At 35.7% G+C, this 16,006-nt stretch overlaps 2 protein-coding genes and 1 long non-coding RNA gene across 3 annotated transcripts; 2 read left to right on the top strand and 1 right to left on the bottom strand.

Annotated features, from left to right (window-relative positions):
- Nucleotides 1-4,431: 4,431 nt before the first annotated feature.
- Nucleotides 4,432-5,543, top strand: LOC116134535. Its single transcript, XR_004128749.1, has 2 exons — nucleotides 4,432-4,732; nucleotides 5,462-5,543. It is a non-coding gene; the product is annotated as an uncharacterized LOC116134535 (long non-coding RNA).
- A 138-nt stretch (nucleotides 5,544-5,681) lies between these two features.
- Nucleotides 5,682-7,538, top strand: LOC116134461 (probable protein phosphatase 2C 34). The gene is made up of 5 exons (XM_031420141.1): nucleotides 5,682-5,947; nucleotides 6,202-6,510; nucleotides 6,626-6,743; nucleotides 6,892-7,115; nucleotides 7,222-7,538. The coding sequence occupies exons 1-5, from the start codon at nucleotides 5,705-5,707 to the stop codon at nucleotides 7,432-7,434; spliced, it is 1,107 nt and encodes a 368-aa protein (XP_031276001.1). The 5' UTR covers nucleotides 5,682-5,704; the 3' UTR covers nucleotides 7,435-7,538.
- Nucleotides 7,539-7,885: 347 nt separating this feature from the next.
- On the bottom strand, nucleotides 7,886-14,851 carry LOC116134462 (phospholipase D zeta 2-like). The gene is made up of 19 exons (XM_031420142.1): nucleotides 14,515-14,851; nucleotides 13,795-13,896; nucleotides 13,544-13,659; nucleotides 13,294-13,435; nucleotides 13,042-13,209; nucleotides 12,758-12,933; nucleotides 12,423-12,660; nucleotides 12,219-12,335; nucleotides 11,987-12,126; nucleotides 11,748-11,897; nucleotides 11,500-11,656; nucleotides 10,900-11,427; nucleotides 10,656-10,766; nucleotides 10,265-10,411; nucleotides 9,981-10,178; nucleotides 9,068-9,169; nucleotides 8,804-8,935; nucleotides 8,621-8,686; nucleotides 7,886-8,458 (listed from the first exon to the last, which is right to left on the bottom strand). The coding sequence occupies exons 1-19, from the start codon at nucleotides 14,740-14,742 to the stop codon at nucleotides 8,147-8,149; spliced, it is 3,330 nt and encodes a 1,109-aa protein (XP_031276002.1). The 5' UTR covers nucleotides 14,743-14,851; the 3' UTR covers nucleotides 7,886-8,146.
- Nucleotides 14,852-16,006: the final 1,155 nt, after the last annotated feature.

The raw sequence follows: 16,006 nt of genomic DNA, 5'->3' as shown, positions 1-16,006 counted from the left end.
TGACCATGGTCCTTGCTTTGCACCGCCTTCATTATATGGTTTCATGGCGTGTTGTTTTGAGTGGTTTAAGTAAATCACATGTCTTCTTATAATTGTGGGCGCCTACAATGAGGCTTATTATATCATCTATACAATCGTCTCTATTAGACTATCGTAATTCCATTTAATATTACTAATGATATCGTAAATATGTTTTATACTCTTTTTAATTGTCTTAAATAATTTACTCATACTCGTTGATTATGTCCTATCCAAATAATAAATAAATAATACGTAATTGTATTATATCATAGAAATTAGAAGGAATAATATGAAATTTTTAAGTCTAACCACTTAGAAATTCCGAAGATATGATAGGGTCACATAAAGGCGCATACAATAAGTTTTACATTTTAGGATTACAAGTTTCACGCTATAAGTTTTACAATAGTTTACAGTTAACACTAACTTTACCTACCTCCACATCATCCTCACGGTGATTTGATTTGTCAGATCATTATATGGCAGTCACCTGTATAATAGGCTAAGAAAGTTTCACATCATATTTTTGCGGATTATTTGCACTTTTATTCTTAAGGTTTGTAGTTGTACTTGCCTCCGACATTACAGAATATGAACAGTTTGGTTTAGTCAAATGCAAACTTTTCAATAAAATGTCTATAATACCCTTGTTCTCTTATTCGTATGTTATTGGAAATGGTCGCAATTATATATACAAAAATGTATCAAAGCAAAAGTCAAAATGAGCAACATAAAAAATTTAAAAATATCCAATTTTTTTCTTTTTTTAATATATATATATATATATTCATTTCTAATAATATGTAAATAAGATAACATGCGTATTATAAATTTTTATTTAAAAGTCTTACTTTATTGGACTAAATTGTCCATATCCCAAACCTTAAAGATGAAAGTGTTAATAACCCTATTTTTGCTACCGACTAACGATCTGAATCTGGATCCGGATCCGGATTCCATGAATGTCATTGGTCCACCCACCCAGAAGAAGGAGATTTGAATTACAACTGGAGAAAGACTTGACGGGGATAAGCTGAATGCGATTGACCCAAATGAAATATCAAGGCTTAATTGGGTCCCTGTCCCTGCCTCATCATGTTTTTAGTTGACAATGGACCATCTTGATCCTGACATTTCCATGAGCTCCACATTTCTATTCACTAAAGTTTGCTTTCAAACAAAATTAATACGCCCACATTATAAATACCTTGGATTTTTCATTGACTTCATGAATTTTTACTACTAGAATGCTCAATTTTGTTACATTATTAGGATAATAACATAATCAGATCAATATATTGATAAACTACGATATATTGGTAGGTAATAATGTCGTGTTTAAAACTATTTTGATAAATTGAAATAGTTTTTAAACAAATTTAATGAACCCGGGTTAAAAATACATAGGATTTTTCATTGACTTTGTGGATTTTTAGTAGAACGTTTGATTTCGTTACATTATTAATCCTATGACATAATAAAATTGATTTACAGTTGCTTTTTATGATCCTTGGGTTACTCAAGGAACTTAAACTCTTTATTTAACTATAGTTGTTGTTTGGTCGATAATAATGTCATACTTAATGCTATTTTGATATATCACAATAGTATTCAAACAAATTTAAAAAACCCACAAAAAATATTTAAGATTTCGATCTGATTTTCTTTGAGTATAAGCTATGAAATGATTTATGAATTATAAAAAACCCTAGGAGTTGGGCGTGCGTAGGTCGGTTATCATAGTTTTCCATTAACATAACCTCTGAAACTGTCTATGGAGGTCTAATAACCCATTTTGGTCAAAATTATTTGTAAATATGGCCTTAACATGTGAGGTGTCTCCATTCACACCTAATTTTCCTTCATACTTGGATCTCTTTTTTGGTCCTTTCCTCTTTCATTGTCATCTTGATTTATTTTCCCATGTCTTTCCAACTCATTCTTCCCAAATTTTGAAGAAAAACAAAATTATTGTTTGAGAGACGGGGTTTATTATCTTTCTTGCTTTATCGAGATAATGTTATCCTCCAGATGAGTGACGAGATTGATTACAAACTCTCTTACGACTTTATGGCTATTTTTTTTTCTTCTGTTTTGCAAACCCGAATACCAAATTGGAGTCTCTATCAAACATTATAATCACTTGAGTTTGAAAATTAGAACTCACGTTAAACCTTATAATTTTGATTTTAGATGTGTGAAAGGAAACTCAAACTCTAAACTTTACGAGAATAAACCACATATATGATGAAGATTAGAACAACCATTATACATAAACTTATCGAATAGTTTTAATAATTAGATTAATAACACATAGTTGATAAAAGAAGAAAAAACACTTCTTTCCAAAGATTTTAAATTATTTATGTTACGATATCAACAAGTAATCATAGAAGATATTACCATTATAAGAAAGTCGATAAAGACAAATTCGATATATTATTATTATAATAATAATAACCCTCGTCGGTTAGTAATTTAATAGCATAAGATTAATATTAAATTAGTGATATACCGGTGCCCTCCTAACAAAATCAATTTCACCTATTATTTTAATGTTATGGCCTCATGGGTTAGTTAAAGGATACTTTAAAATAAAATAAATGGTCAAAAAGCTTTAAAAAATTAGGTAAAATAACCATTTGATGCAAATTCAAATAACTTATTATTTTTTTAACCCCATTACTAATTTTATTAATCTTCACCTCCTCACCTTGACCCTACTTATATAATTAATTTATAAATTTGGACGGTTTTGGTCGATAAAAGGAGCATCTGGTTTATGATTAGCCATGTGTACGGTACATATTTTTGGGCACGAATTTTGTAGCTAATGATATAGTATTAATTATTCACATAACCATATCATATAATTTTTTATTATATGATATAGTTATGTGTGGTGGACATTCTTTTTAATGATATTTTAAATTAGACGATGATTTGGCCGTCATCAATATATTTTATTAAATTGTTGTTGGGTTTATCAAGGAGTTACTAATTTAATTTGTTAATTAAGAAACTTATCTCTTGATTGTGATATAATTATTAAATTGGATTAGAAAACCAAACTTCTATTTAGGTTAATTATTATTAAAATTAAACAAATCCTACATAATTGGAGGTGTTATTATGTGTATAATATGGTTTAATGTTGTATGCAATCTCAAATTATTTGGATTAAGAAATTTAATAACACATGCTGGTTTAATGTTTATGTTTTAAATTGTTGGAGAAGCATCAAAATTATTTAAGAATAAGAATATTTTCATTTTAATAGATAAATCAATAGAAATAAAAAAGAAAAAAATAAATATATATATAGAAACAAAAAGGGGAAATTCATTTTCATCCCTGAAGTTTTATGGAAGTAATTTTCATCCAAGCAATTATAAAAACTAACACTGTAATCACAATCAATCATCCGTCTCTAGAGGAAGTTTGTTTCAGTTATTATTTAAGTTATGAAATTTTCTTTTTTTAAGATATGGTAATTGGCCACCCCTTGGAACAACTCGAACTTAAGACCAGACGCGTTTTCAACCATGTGCCTTCTATCCATTTAGCCACAAGTGGACGGATAAGATATGAAATTTTCATAATGGTCATATTTGTCTCCTTAGAGAATAAGTTGAATAATGAGGTTATCGTTTTCGTTTTCGTTTTGTTGTCTTTTTCACTATTTTTATTCTCTATTATTTCTTATAGAATATGTAATATTTGTTCATTTATCAGTCTGGTTTCTTAAAAAAAAATGGAAAATATAAAACATTGAAAAATTGTTTTCTATATTTTCAATCAAGGTAGGTAGAGAATACCTAGGAGTGCGAGACACCTCAATGGAATGCGTCTATTTATCTATCTCTTGACTCGAAATGGGAGTGAGTTTGAAAAAGATCTTAGAGTGTCTAGGGTTGGGTCGAGAGGGTGAAATTTTTTTTTAATGAAAAAAAATGTAGCATCGGGTGGACAATTAGCCAGTGTGTTTCATCCTACGAGAACCCTTTACTTGTCACAATATTTTATATTTATCGTAAAAAAAATAATAATAAACTTGTTTTCATTTTTAGACACTACTTTTAGAAAATGATAATTTAAAAACACAAAATCAAACTTCTTATTTTTCATCTCTGAATTTTTTAGGGCAATGGTTAACGGATAAGGATTCCGGTGTTAGTATAGAATATTTTGGATGAGAAAGTTATTTTTATAAAACATTAGGGGTTAATTTGTGATTTAGCTGAAGAACTCAAGAAATAACTAACCATAATATACATAATTAGGAACTAGGAACTAGGAAGTAAGAAGAAGTATACGGAGACGCAAAAGTAGCAAGTAAAAAAGCTGAAGTGAAAAGCACTTTTAGTTAAAAGCACTTATAATACACAGAAGCAGATGCAGATGCAGAAGCAGAAGCAGAAGCAGAGGCAGAAGTTACAAATAGTGCTTTGAGCTTTGTGTATATTTTGTACTGTATGTACAACAAGACACTGTTGTCTTTGTTTTCTTCTCCACACATAAAAAGAGAGAAACAGAACCCAACAAAACTTCTTTTAATTATGGATTATAATCTATCTCAAGATCTTCTTCTCTCTAGAAATCTCAGCTCCATATTTCCTCACTTCTTCTGCGTCAGTTTCCGGCAGCTGACGTCTGCTTCACGCCACCTGCGTCACACTCCGGCTTTCTGATCTGGGTTCTTCTTTTCAAGGTCTTGCTTGCAACTGATAAAAAGCTTCTTTTTTGAGTTTGTTTTGGTTAAAGGGTGTTGTTTGGTTGCTGAGAAAGTTACGGGAAAGTTAAGACACGAAATGAAAGTTTGTTTCTTTCTTTATCTGAGAAAGTGAGTTGTTTTGTAGCTTGTGTCAAAACTTGCTTCTGGTTTGTTTGGCATCCGAGAAAGTTATCAGAAAGGCAGAACAAAATGAAAATTTTGACCTTCACGCATCGCGTTTTTCATATACTTTTCTGGTTTTTGAAAATTTGATATTGATTCAACAGTTTTAGAATTCTACGCGGCTTAGATTTACTCAAGGTTGTCTTTTTTCTTTTTTAAACAATATTGTTTTACCTTCTTTTCTCAGCAAACTAACAAAAGGGTAGCTTCAGTTTGGTTGTTGAGTCAATGGAACGGAAGATAAGAGAAGAAAAATATCAATGCATGTTAACCAAACAGAGCATTTCCCAAACAGCCCTGTTTAAGTTAAATGAATAGAGTGTGATTTATTTTAAATTTTTTTTTGTTTACTTCTGCCTAATTCTAGATGATGAGTTATTGGAATTCCATGTCAGATTAATATTCTCTGTAATGTCTATATGAGATTCATAGCCTTTTGTTTTTTACTTTATTTATTCTGTCCACATTCACTGTTTTTTGTTCTTTTACCTTATTAAACTGTTAGATTCTAGCTTTCTGAGTCAGATCAGTCTTTATATTCAGTTACAGTGGAGTTCCATTCATTAGCTCCAACCATCCGTTTGTTTCTCCGGAAAATAACTTGAGAAAAAAAAAAAAAAAAGAATGTACAGTCTTCTTCTCAAGATCTCTAGCAGTTTTAAGGAAAATTTCCCGTTTTGTATTCATTTTTTCTTTTTTTTATTTTCAATCTCCAGATTTTCAGTCTAGCAAAGGTGGGAAGCGAAGAGCATAAATGTGTGGTGTGCTGTGGGGAGTGAGTTTAGAATGGGGCATTTCTCTCCTCGATGTTTAACGGATTGGCAAGATCTTTTCGTAAAAAAAGAGAAAAATTCTGGGAGTTGTGATGGAAGAGGAGCTGCAGAAGCAATGGCGAAGGAAGCCAAGAAAGATGACTTAATTTTAAGGTCTTCTGGGTTTGTAAATGTTGATGGTTCTAACAATTTTGCCTCAGTTTTTTCCAAGAGAGGCCAGAAGGGTGTTAACCAAGATTGTGCTATTGTCTGGGAGGTATGCATATATCATTTACTCTTAATTTAGTTTTGTATTTCTTTTCCTATGTTTTCTTAGTAACTACTAAACAAGTTATTGTTAAACTCGAGCACTAATGTTAATGTTTTTACCTATCAGTTTAAGTTTTTGGTTCCACTTTTTTTCTTTTCTTTAATAAGAATATTTCCTACTGCTGCATTGACTGGGATCAAAATGTGGTTCTTGGTTGTGGTTTTGATGGACAAATGTGCATTTGATTTGTTACGGAGCAGGAATTTGGATGTCAAGAAGACATGATATTTTGTGGGATTTTTGATGGACACGGTCCATGGGGTCATTTTGTGGCAAAAAAGGTTCGTGAAGCGATGCCTTCTTCTTTGCTGTGTAATTGGCAGGAGACTGTCGCTGAAGCATCAGTTCTTCCAGAGATTAACTTGGATTCGGATAAAAAGCATCATAGGTTCAATATATGGAAGCATTCTTTTGTCAAGACTTGTGCTGCCGTTGATCAGGAGCTTGAACAACATCGTAAGATTGATTCTTTCTATAGTGGAACAACCGCATTGACAATTGTTAGACAGGTAATATAAATTCCTGATTCCGCAGCAGTTTTTTTCTTTTTTGGATAACAGAACAAATCCCTTCAGTCTGTCTCTTGTGATTTGTGTACCTTATGCACGTAGCTTATGTTGCCAGGGTGAATTCATCATTGTAGCCAATGTGGGCGACTCTCGTGCTGTATTAGCAACCACTTCTGATGATGGAGACTTGGTACCAGTTCAGCTAACAGTTGATTTCAAGCCCAACTTACCTCGTTCGTATCTGTTTCTTTCTGAGTGTTAACGAGCTAAATATTAATATTAGACCTTTACCTGATAACTTAAGTTTTTAGGTGTTATTTAACATGGTGTCATAATAGCTGAGTTCGAATCTTAACAATATTCTTTTCGATCATGTTGCAGAGGAGGCTGAGCGGATAGTGCAGTGCAAGGGCCGTGTATTTTGTTTAGAAGATGAGCCAGGGGTGCACAGGGTCTGGTTTCCCAACGAGGAATCGCCTGGACTGGCAATGTCTCGAGCCTTTGGTGATTATTGTTTAAAGGAATATGGATTAATTTCTGTGCCTGAAGTAACGCAAAGGCATATAACCAGCAAAGACCAATTCGTTGTGCTTGCAACAGATGGGGTATGCATAATTCACTATTTGTTTGACTAGTACTAATTTTACGACTTTGTTAAAAGATAAAACTTGTTCTTTGATGATTACATTACGCGTATAAATTCTTGCTTAGGTATGGGATGTCATCTCTAATCAAGAAGCAGTTCAAATTGTGTCTTCAACACCAGATAGAGCAAAGTCAGCCAAGCGTCTGGTCGAGTGTGCTGTTCATGCCTGGAAACGAAAGAGGAAGTGTATTGCAATGGATGATATTTCTGCTATTTGTCTATTCTTCCACTCTTCAACTCAATCTCAGGCAGTTAGCATTGTTTCAACGCCAAAATAGTAATGAAAATTGGCAAGGAAATGTTTCCTTGTTTATCATTTCTCACACACTATCTATGTATGTTATTTAATGTATTCAGTTTATCAGAAGTCGCTCATTATCAAGGCTCACGCGCATATCTTCTTCCTTTGTGTTAGCTAATCTATGAAATTTATTCGCGATTAGAGGTGGCAATGAACCATGCCACCAACCCACAAATTTTTTGGCATGGCACAAAAATTTCGTGCCATGCCATGGTTCGTGGGCCGTGTGGGCTGTGCCGTGGGTCGGGGATTTTGGCACATGGGCCAACACAGCACAGCACACTGGGTCATGGGCCGTGTTGTGGGCCTTGAGTTTTGGGTGTCTGGCATGGCATGACATGGCGGGCTGTGAAAATTTTGGCATGGCATGGTCCAGCCCGCCGCCACCTCTATTGGCGATAGGATGAACTAAATAGTAAATACACCAATCTGGCAATAGGTAATCCACAACTATTGCATTCATTGATTGGGAGGAAAGAATGTTCATTTTCTGTACAAAGCATTACATCAAGGCCAATGTGGCATTCAAATCCGATTGTAACAGTCTTGAGTTCCTATAATTTTTAGTTTAGTTAGAGCTATAACTACTCTGACTATCTCCAAACTGCAACTACAACAGATTTGTGGAACCATACTTCAGTTCCGTCTTATGTTTTTGTCTCTCCATGCGGTGGCAGTGGCGGTGGCGCTTAGTGAAATACTTGAGGAGCTGCATAATACTCACTCTCATTGAAGAATGGTCTTAAATCTTCTTGACACATGAACTCTAAGGGGAAGGAAACAAGATGTCCCCTCACAGACTTCAATCGTTCCATTGGATCCATCAAGTTGATTTCCCCATTCTTGTATGTTTCCAGCTCCTCAGGAGCTATTCCTAAATCAATTGTGGTGTGCCCCAGTTTCTCCTTCCTCTGGCTCATGCTTTGTCTGAGGGCAGCCCTGGAGTGTATGAGTTCATTAGGGATGCAATCAAAGACGTCTTGGTAAATTATGGTGTTTTCCTGGAAAATAGAACAGTTCAACTCAGTATATCAGCAGTGAAGTAAAAAACATAAAGAGAAGGCGATAGTTCAGAGTCGAAATGCTCGAATGAAATAACATGCTAACCAGCAATGAATCTAGATATAACCTTTAAGGATCTTAGAAGGGTTATTTATCTTTACCTTTGCAGTAGCTATCCATAAGTCTCTGTATGTTGCATCTGCCATAGGATCACTTATTTGGCCGGTCTGAAGAAAGTAAGAGCAGAAGGGTTAATTTACAGCATTCTTTAATTAAATTATCAGTAACATATGTAGAATTCTTCGTGACGATTTGGAATAAAGAAGAGAAAAACAGAAAATTACCTCTCCTGCAGGAAGACCAAGGTGTTCACACCACAGGGAGCACCGGAGAGTATAAGAAAATTTTCCTGCCTTCCATGGCTCTCCATTCATCGATGATTCGAGAAATTCTTTATCTTCAATGAGTACTCCAATCTAAAACAGAAAATATAAAAATCATAGAAGAATAAGCGAAGAACAAGTGAAATTTCTGGTTTAACAGAGGAAGATCCTGAAACAATCATAATAAATCATCCCTGAATATCTTGGTGAGTCTAAAAGTGGTACCTCAGAGTCTCTTGATCCAAGCAGACTCCTATCATTAATATTGGATGATCCAATCAAGGCAGCGCGGTCATCTATTATCATCAGTTTGCTATGCACATACACCTGTATGAAAATCAAGATTTTGAAATTGTTAAACAATTTACGTAAACCAAAACCAGACCTTTTACAATTCAATATTCATGTGTAGAACAAAGCCATTGTATGAAATCTAATGGTGAATAAATATAGGTATGTGTTAAGATCCTACATTGGAAGGGAAAATAGTGGGCATGTGGGTTATAAAGGGCTTGGGCATCCTCCCTTGGTAAGCCGTTTTTTCAAGGAGAGTTTTACCCAAGCCCATGAAAAACTTAAGGCGCAGCCCAATTGTTTGAGTTGTTAGAGGGGGTTTCTATCAAATGGTATCAGAGTATGATTTTGTGCCTATCTGGTAGCCTACGCGTGGCAGACTGACCCATGGCAAGTTGAACTTAGGCTCGGGCTGCTACCTCAAGAAAGGGCATGGAGGCCCAAAGGAAAGGGGATCCGCGTAGTCAGCCAAAGGGTAAAGAGGTTGACATGGACATCGGTTGCAGAAGGTGTAGTGGAATGTTAGGATCCCACATTGGAAGGGAAAGGGGCAAACTGACCTTGGGCTCGGGCTGCTACCTCGAAAAAAGGCATGGAGGCACAAGGGAAAGGGGATCCGCATAGTCATCCAAGGGGTAAAGACGCCGACCAGGGTAAAGAGGCCGACATGGACCTCGATTGCGGAAGGCGTGGAAAAGGGTGGACATGTGGGCTATGAAGGGCTTGAGCACTCTCCCTTGACAAGTCGGTTTTCCAAAGAGAGTTCTACCCAAACCCATGAAGTCCCAACCCAATTGTTGAGTTATTGGAATGGGTTTCTATTAGTCCGTTATTCAAACAATACCTGACTCGTGGCCACTGGACCACCATCACAAAGTCTGCCATGTGATCTCAAACCATAGAAGGTAATGTAGTCTTGTGTCTTGGGTCCAAGCGGCATATTGAGGTTATGCAATATTGAAGTTTTCTCCCTGGAAATGGTCCGGTATTGCCAATGCATAAGGGCTCTAACAGTTGCTGCACCACCATCATCAATACCTCCCTGTCATCCATAATTCACCAAAATGAAAGTGTTTAGTTGACTATGCTTTTAGTTTAATCTTAAGAAATAAAACCAAAAAATTCTACCTTGAAGCCTGGTACGAGCGGTATGACAACAATGACTCTGAAACATTTCTGTTCCTCGTATGCTTTCACAATACGCTTGTAAAATGCTTCCAAGACACGGTTCTGTATAACTTCGTCTCCTGAAAGACCTGAAATGAAAAATTGGTTCTAGAAGAAAGACACCAATAATAATAGCACAGATGGTCAGCAGAAGACCTGGAAATTAACTTTCAAATTCAATGTTCAAGTATAAATATATCGGCTTTTCTGAGGTCCATTAAAGCTTTCAATATCAGTTAGTGATACTATGCAAGAGCTTCATTGAGGACTTCCATGATAAGAAACTAAAAGTTAATTCAACAACCAGCTCCTAGGGAGAAGAAAAAAGTTTCATTAACTATTGTTCTCTTACCTCAATGTAAATAAAATGTTGTGCATTCTCAATGAGAGAACAATAAGTACTATGAATGCTTTCTTCAGTTTGACTTGTTCCTGCAGACCACTGGCTGACACTTCTGATAATCTACACATGACATAGTCATTCATTAAGAAAGCAAATGAAAATAACTGAAGAAACCAAAATTGGAGTTACCAACACCAAAAGGATTTAGTCTGAGAAGTTGAATAAAGAAAGAAAATCCAGAGGTGTAGCTAACCTGACAGCGGCATGCAATACGTGGACCAACTTGTTCGTATTCGCCAGCAGGAACATCGTGATTGCCTTCCTCAGGGGTTTGCCACCACTCATCTGATACTTTGAAACAAAGCTCTGGGACACAATCTAAGTTCAATTTTTTCTGAAGATCCATAGAGTCAAGATCCTCCAGAACTCCTACAATCTGCATATCTGGAGAGAAAGCTTCAGGTTTGTACTTCTGGGAAGATAAGGTACAACATCCATTGATCTCAGATGACTTATGATTATGATTATTGGAATGCAGGCCATTTAGCTTTTGGTCCATGGTGGAAGTGACTAGTTTATCAGCTTCTTGAGGCAAAAGCAAAGGGATATCTTCCCATGGTGATCGCGAGGAAAACGAATCCTGTCTGGTTAAATCTTTCTGATTCTTATCTGTGTCCTTGCTTGCAATGTCTATCTCTTGGCTTCCCATGTAGCGAGGGATAACCATGTGGTGGTGAGGAATGAGGAGTGGAATTGCTTGTTCATGTGGAGCTTTGTTTCTCTGAAATATGATAAAACTAATATCAGAAGATAACTTCAGCAAAGAAAAGAAAACAAGTGACAAAAGATCAACCTTAGCATGGTTCCAGCGTTGAACAAAATGCCTTGCAACATCTCGACAAGGTGGCCCCCAAAGAGCACAATGAATATCATGCCATGGCATACGGGGATATTGTTCGCGATCAAGTTCATCTTTCATTGTATCCTCCCAAGAATTTGGTTCAGATTCTCTATCCAAACAAAATTTATTTAACATCAAAGTTCTTAAAACCAAAACTCATTCTTGGTTCAGATTTTCTGGCATAAAGAGAGAAAAAACACCTTGGATTGTAATAGTCCTTTCCAGGCCACATGAAAGGAGGGCAATCCCTCACTCTGTGTTCAGGTGTGTCATAACGGCCGAAGCATAAATCCAGTCCTCCAATGAAGCAAGTGCGGTAATCAATAATGACAAGTTTTTCATGGTGTGACCTGCAAGGAACCAGAGGTAATCAGTGATCATAAGCAAGAAAAATAAACCAAAAGGAAAATGATTTGTTCAAATTGCCTAAAAACAATACCATAAATAAACACCGGTTGATAAATGGTCAGGATAGCGCAGCACTCTGACATTTTCATGAATTTGAAGGAGCTTCTTCTTACTGTACATACTGTTAATTTTTAAAGCAATAGAAACCTCCTTATACAGAAGAATGTATATCTGCATAACCATTGACATAAATTAAAGTTAAAAATTTACTAGATTTAGAAACATAGACAAAATGCTAAGAAAATTTTTATGTTGTTGTTCACCTGAACACCTTGCTTGGCTTTTGCTTCTATCAGTGCATCTAGCCGGGAGGAAGAATGCTTGCGAAAAGGGCGTCTCATATACAGCTCAGGGCAAAGCCACCAGCCAGTAATGAAGATCTGCTTGAAGTTTAATCATTAAGCATTACAATTAATAAACGATTGCGAATGTTCAATACATTTTGTCTTAGAAAGGGAAGAATTAACCTCTGATTTTGCATCCTCTATTGCAGAAGCAATTGCTTCAAAAGCTGCTTGACCATCTATAAACCACTGAGCTTGACTTCCATCTTCAGTCAAACCCCTTGGAGGAGCAAAGGAACCAAAACGGTGAGGGTGACACCACCCCTCATGAGGTCTTAAACCAGCGTCATTGATTGCACCAATCCATTCTTTAACTTTACCATTACTTGTAGTCCTCAAATCTATTGTCCGATTTCCACAAGAGACCTTTCAACATTTCCAAATGTTATAGTTGTTATTAAACAGAAATCAAGGGGCCTAAAGAAACTCCAGAAGGATATTATTGGTAAAGCCAACTGACCTTAAATGCGTAGCACAGAGGATTGGATTCTTTTATTTGCTTTGCTAGATATACTCCTGACCCTTCATTGCCATTAGTGGTGGGAAGAACATCAAAAACGATTATGTCTAGGAGTTTGGTGCTTAAAGGCTCTTCCAGCAAGGCCAAGAAACCAGGTTTCAGAACAGCCCAGACCTGCAAAAAGGGCATAAGAAAGGAACATATAAACAATAGATGACCTTAATCGACATTGTAAGTGTAAAGATAAGCAATCAAAATTTCTGGGATTGAAAATTCTATTACCTTATGCCAAGTGTTGCTGCAACCAAAGCAACAGCCTGGAAACCATGTTGCATCAGTCTCATCCCTGGAGTTTTTTGGTAAATGCTTCACCATAACGTAGCCCTCTTTCAACTTTGGACCATATTCTTGTGCAAATGACAACCTCGAGACCTCCAAGAATTTGCATACCTGAAATTCAAAACCTCTTGGTGTGAAGGATAGTTTTTTCTCTAATTTCAGCAAAAGTAGAAAAAAAACTCTTTTTATGCTCACCTCTCTCGAATTCACGATATCCATGTTTCCCAGGAAATGATTCAAATAACCTTGCATTGCTACCTTTGCTTTCTCTGAAATTGTAGGTTGACGTCCAAGTGATGGGCGAAGAATCGGCAAAGCAGCACTAGAAGGGACATTCCTGCATAGCAAAATTTTGTAAGCACTACAAATGCAGTGGTGTAAAGGGCTTTATTTGATGATTCCCTTGACAGTAAAGGAGATGTTTAACTAGAAGTCTAGAACTCACCTATTTCTAACACTTTCACTTTGATGCACAGGCACAGCTCCATCATCAGGTTCATCAGCATCTTGAACAACTGCGACATGGTCAACTATTCCTAAGCTTTGAAGCCATTCTTTAACCTACCAAGCAACATTAATCCAATGAAATCGAACAACAGTTTTAGAAAGTGAGTCAGAAAACAGAATTACAAGAACCATCATTTATCACTTGGACTAATTAAATGCGTGCAGACATAGCATTGATCAAAGGCAAACCTGCTCTTGTTTCTCATGAAGTTCATCAATAATTGCACGTTTCTGTACAGCGAAATGAAGATAGAGAACTTGTGAAGCTTTCTTCCTCAGACGCCACTTGAACTGTCAAACAAAACTACAATCAATAATACTTGAACATTTCTTGCTGCATGTCCAAAGCACGTAATAATAATACATAATCCTAAATCTTCTCTTGATTCTCAAGACAACACACATTTAGAATAAAAGGCATCCAACAAAGGAACTGGAAGAACAACAACTAGACTCTCACTCACTCACTAAAGTACTAAGAAAATGCCATCTTCTTCATGATCATACCAAATTCTAAAACTTGGCCTGGCAAGCGCCTGATCCTAACAATCAATGATTTGATTCCAACCTCAGTTAGTTTGTGCTAGACAAAAACAAGTAAAATGTTTTACATTATTTCTATGTTATTCAATCTATTCAAAACATGAAAAATACAAAATTCTAGTTCTTCTAATCTCCATTTCTTCCGATTTCTCTCCAAACAAGCCAAAAACACCCTTCATCAACAGCGCCTATACGCCTAATGGACTCACAAATTCAACATTTCCGTACCGTTTAATTTCAGAAATGGAAAAATACCCACCACCAAAATAGAAGAAAAAACCAATCTTCATCCTTTCCCCTCAATGTTTTTTTTCTAAAATCCAAATTTAAGCAAAAGAAAGAAGCAGGAAGGAAAAAATCAGGAACCTGTTTGTACTGTAACTCAATGGTGTAAGACAAAAGCATGGGACTAATATCACTGGTGTCCGGTCTCGAAACCGAAACTATCGTCGCCTTCGGCAACTCTTCGAAAATCCATTCATGTTCTGCGCCATGTATTGATGAATTGTTGCGTGGCAACGTTGACACAACCCTTGGTTGCATTTTATCATCATCAGAACGCAATCTGTCCACAATGAGCCTCTCCGTTGACATAGAAAAACTCTTGGTTGAAGCCTTTCAAACTCACTGTAGAGTCGCTTTAGCATGTCCGTGTTTGGAGAGATAGAGAGAAAGAGAGAAGGTTTTGGTTCCGTGAAGAGGAGTTTGCAGAGAGAAGAAGGTAGTTTTTTAGTTAAAATGAGTGTTTTAAGTTTTTGTAAGTACCGGGAAGCTAAAGAAAGGTGACAAAGCCATTGTCTTACGGAAGTGACATGGGTTTTTCATGAAACTGAGTTTTGGTGAGAACACGTGGTGATGTGGGTAGGGTTTGGGTTGCTTGATTACACATGGCACTTGTCAAAGGTGGTTGTATAAATTTTGTGTGAGTTTTTTTTTTTAATCATAGGGTTGTTGAAATTTCACATTTCTTGTTTTCTTTTGCTAAGTGAAAGCTTGTGTGATAGAACACAAACATAATAATTTATAGACAAAGGATGTGAAATCCCTATTTTACCCTTGTGAAATTATTTAATATTGAATTAAATTATGCTTTCCTTTAGCTTAAATTAATGATCCTTGATCAAAAATCATATTACCCACAAGATTATATTAAACTAATAATAGAGGTGTGATCAAGTGTCCTTCAACTATCAAATCTTTCTTCATTTTTAATTTATATAATTTTGGCCCTTTAAATCAAAATTTCAAACCTATGAGGGTAATTTAGTCAATTCTAATGTGTCCATGAGCATGGCATAATCCAACAATAGAATCACTTACAAGAATATCCTTCTTTATGTTATGTGCTTCCAAGCACCAAAGAATATGCTGACAAAGAATGATTACTATAGTACAAGGTACAACTTACAAATCCTAATCAGGGTAAGATTAATTTAATTAATTAAAATATGAATTGGAATATGGCATAAAGTTAACACTAATTATTCTCTATTCCACTTAAGAAAGCCAGAAATTAAAGAAAGAAAATTAAATTAATGCATGTTTGAAAACATCTTGTCCTACTTGACTTCATTTTCTGGCTTGGTGGATGTAACTTGCCCAAGTTGGTGTTAGCATATATTGACTGACTCGTCGTTTATCCCAAGTAGGATAGGGAGGCGAAATCCGTAAACGTGATTTGAATTTACAGTTCGCACCTTGAGGTCGTTTTCTTAACTGGGTTAGTAGCTGAATCAACCCTTTTGTTGTTGTTTGGTTTTGGACACTAACGACTCTCATGTGTAAAATATTAAGAGAGTCTTAAAAATTACACGTAATAGTTTCATAAGATTTGAATACGGTGCTGAAAATATATAGG

The sequence above is a fragment of the Pistacia vera genome, unplaced genomic scaffold (assembly GCF_008641045.1).
Source record: "Pistacia vera cultivar Batoury unplaced genomic scaffold, PisVer_v2 Contig289, whole genome shotgun sequence".
NCBI lineage: Eukaryota > Viridiplantae > Streptophyta > Magnoliopsida > Sapindales > Anacardiaceae > Pistacia > Pistacia vera.
Note: the sequence above shows the minus strand (reverse complement) of the source record. Positions and strands in the feature narration are given on the sequence as shown.